The sequence below is a fragment of the Phoenix dactylifera genome, chromosome 11, assembly GCF_051530095.1.
Source record: "Phoenix dactylifera cultivar Ajwa chromosome 11, Ajwa_hap1_PhDact_Kaust_v1.1, whole genome shotgun sequence".
NCBI lineage: Eukaryota > Viridiplantae > Streptophyta > Magnoliopsida > Arecales > Arecaceae > Phoenix > Phoenix dactylifera.
Genome location: NC_143200.1, coordinates 3929802 through 3933651, shown reverse-complemented (window position 1 = coordinate 3933651; position 3850 = coordinate 3929802). Strand labels below are relative to the sequence as shown.

Sequence of the window (3850 nt, the reverse complement as noted above, 5' to 3'; positions counted from 1 at the left end):
ATCTTCATCGGAGGAAATCTGACACCGAGGTAGATTTCCGGGACCTCCTCCTACTGTATTTAATGGCCTCATACCTCCCTTCGAGCTTCACCACCGTCTGCCGCCAAAGCACCACCAAAAAAATCCTTATGTTCTTCTTCTTTGTGAAAGTCTATCATCGTGCCCACCGAAATTGCGGCCACAACTCACAGAAAATAAAGTAAAAACCCCTCAATCTTTTAGCTAATCCTCTTCCACACCCTACTTAACCCTTGCATCATGATTTTCGATCGGCAAATCATCGGATTTTGGTCGAAAATTGGGGGTTATGTTTCGGTTCCCCTGTTTTAATTTGATTCCGACCTTCTTTCTTTCCTGGCCATCCTTGTTGTCATCACTCATTGTCGAAGTTTGTGGCTGATCTTCTCGGGCCGGTTGTGCTAACTATCGGAGCCCCAGCCGACAACGAGCAACTGGAGTTAGAAAACCCACCACATTTCTTGTTCAGCTGATCTTTTTTCAGTTTATTTCCTCACTGCTGGCCATTGTCCAAAGTGGTAGACTTTCGGCCCTTCGACCGGTAATCACCCTCCCATGACTGTTTCCTTCCTTTGTTGTAGAAAGAGAAGCTCCATTCTCTCCCTTTCTCTTTCTTCTCTTTCCTCGCCCTTTCTCATTTCTTTTCCTTATTTTTAGTATATTGTTATTATTTATTATCTGATTCATCTAACTAAAGTATTTATTACTTACCGGTTATTCTATATTTTACTATTTTTATAGATGCTCAAAACTAAGATGGAACAAAGATATCTTACAGAAGTAGAATTTTAGTAACTTAACTAAATTAAGATCTTAATTATATTTGATGTAAAACTATCAATTAAAATTTTATAATAAATTAAGTTTAAATCTTAGCTATTTAAATTTTGAATTATTTAATTAACCATTTAATTTTGTTTTTTTCTTATTAATATCATGATGGGACATGTGTTATATTTTTGAGAATAGTTTTTTATAAATATATGGTGGTTGCTGCAATCTTCAAGCTCGTAATTTCACATCAGCGCGTGACAAAACCAATCTTACTTCAAACCCCGGTTTCACCGTTCATGTCAGGAAACAATAAAATGCAGCCATGGCGTCGGTCCAGGAGACCTCGGAGACCGAGAACTGCAACCACGGTCGTCCCCCGTACCATAGAGTACTTTATGGCCAAACCTGTCTTAACTTAAACAAATCTTCGAGAAATCCAAGGTTTGTACCAGTAATTAAATAATAAGTATCTAAGCCCGTTGGTGGTGCTCACAGGATTTAATCTTTTCTAAGGCAAGCAATCATGGTGAGAATATGTCTCAGCTCCCACACACTGCTGGGTTTATGCTAAAATACTAAGACACAATGCAGCCATGGAATGGCATTTAAGATGTAACAGAGTATAAAGTAGTGTAGCTCTAATAATATCCCAAGCAGTGCCGCAGCACTGCAACTAATTAAACCATGCAAGGTCTCAGACTCCAAGTAATTCACATTGTGAATGGTGTGACTTCAATGGTTCATCATGTTCCACTGCTTGTGCTATCATCTGATTAGTGTAACCTTGTGGATTCTAATTTTGAAGGCCCTTTCTTTGCAAATGGTTGAAGGACATTTCATGTTTTTGTCCTCTTGTTGGGTTGCTAATTATGCATGGTTGGATTAGACTGGTAACCTCATGATGCCACATGTTATATAGTTAAAATAAGAGTATTAGTCTATCTAATTAACCTTTCCATGTTTTTTCATCTAAATTATTTGCTTTGCATCAGTTGCAAGAGGGTAGGGAGACAACAAAAGCCTTCTACGCGTAAAATTTGAGGAGCTTTAATTAAATAGTAGAATAGATAGTCATGCATGTATATCAACCCTCTTCCTTAGATTATACCATGCTCATAAATATTTTTTGGACTATGTTTATAACAAATATTGGAGAATACAAAAGGCATTATTGGTAGCTCCCACAAAAAGGTATTAAATGCAGGCGGGCACGCGCATTCATATTTCATGGTGAGTTGCAAGCTCAGGTAAGTAAAAATTCACAGATATTCCCCATAGAACTCAAAAGATTCAAAAGAAAAACCAAAGCTAAGCTTTCTCCTTCTCATATTTCATTAGAGAACATTAAATATCTACGTCCACAGCACCTACAACCAAACTAAAACTAAAGCAAATTGGCACTAAAACACCCATGCTAAAAAAAACATGGAGCACGTACAGTTACACCAATAAAAACGCACTCGCAGTGAACTCAAATAGCATCAAGACATCATGCGAAGGAACTCATGGTAGTCAAGCACCCCATCTCCATCAAGATCATAAGCCTTTATCATGGCCTCACACTCCCCAGTAGACCTCACATCCCCTAAACGGCTCAACACCCTCTGCAGTCCCTTAGGTGTGATGCACCCTGACCCCTTCTCCAACTCAAACATCTCAAACGCCCTCCTCAAATCCTCATCCCCTCCATTATTATCCCTCTCCATCAGCCTAACAAAATCATCATAGTCCATTAGCCCATCTCCATCTGAGTCGAAATCGGCGATCACCTGCTCGGCCTCCTCGAGGTTTATGTCCTCCCCGGCCCATGCAAAGAAGGCCCTCAGCTCATCAGTCGATATCTTACCATCACCATCACCATCGAAGCGTCGGAATGCTTCATGGAACTCCTTCGGCCGACCGACATGAGGCGATGGCGGAGGCATCGGCAGGCCGGACTTGGAGCGGCGAAGGCGGTGGAGGTTCAGCTTGAAGGTCTTGTTGGGGAGCCATTTGGATGGTTTGGAATGGGTAGCACTAGCAGCCATTGGTGAATGGAGTTTGTGTTGAAGTATATGAGGTGAATGGAGGTCAGTTGCATATATAGAGAGAGAGATGGGAAGCAGGCTAAATTTGGATAGGAGTATTGGGAGGTGCAGAGAAGGTGCTTGAGGGTTACGTGGGAACGGTGGAACGGGGAGGAAATTGCATGGGAGCTTTCGCAGATATCAGCTTTTATGGGTGAGAGAAGTTGCCAAGAATTTCAGGTGGGTTGGGTGCTTTGTGATTGAGAAGGACAAAGCCCATTAGGGTTGGATAGGATTGTTTATTACTGATGAGCGACATGAGTTTGAGTTTTAAATGGGATGTAAGAAAGTTTAAGGGAGGAATTAAGGACTGCTCGTTGAGGGAGGATTTGTTCTTTTTGTGGTGCTACTAATTTTGTTAGGTGGTTTGGGAGGACAAAGTTTAAAGGAGGAAGGACTGCATGGTAGTTGTGGTGTTAGGTGGTTTTGGAGCATCGCATGTCACGTAGGTTAGATAGGTTGGGTGGTTGGAACTGATACCTTTTATTGGGATATCTTAACCTTGAAAAGGATAGGATGATTTGGAGTCTAACAAATTTGTTTAGATATCTGTAAGGAAATATGACTTAGAATACTTCTTTCTCAAAGCAAGAGAGAGAGAGAGAGAGAGAGAGAGAGAGAGAGAGAGAGAATATTTTAGCATAAACTAGATAAAATTATTGCATGTGTGTCATGGGCATGTCTAAATTTAGGGTGAACATGTTCATTTTATCAGGATTTCCATGTGTTGGCCTTGTTTTTTGTTACTTATTCCATTAAATTAAACTTGTATTTTTATAAAATTATATGAGGTATACTGTTTAAAGTAAAGATATAGTAATATTTGGTTTATCGTGACTCATGAGGAAAGTAATTGGAGATTGAGAGGGAAAAATGATTGTTGCTTTCTAAACTATATGTAGCTCATAATAGTTGTAGTATAACAACACATACTTGGCAAAATAAATCTATAGGTCACAAATTGCTGGGGCAACAAAAAATTTATTTGATGC

The 3850-nt window shown here is 39.8% G+C and overlaps 1 protein-coding gene across 1 annotated transcript; it reads right to left on the bottom strand.

The window, feature by feature from the left end:
- Positions 1-1272: 1272 nt before the first annotated feature.
- Positions 1273-3196, bottom strand: LOC103710626 (putative calcium-binding protein CML41). The gene has a single exon (XM_008796442.5). The coding sequence runs from the start codon at positions 2817-2819 to the stop codon at positions 2274-2276; it is 546 nt and encodes a 181-aa protein (XP_008794664.2). The 5' UTR covers positions 2820-3196; the 3' UTR covers positions 1273-2273.
- Between the last annotated feature and the right edge of the window lie 654 nt (positions 3197-3850).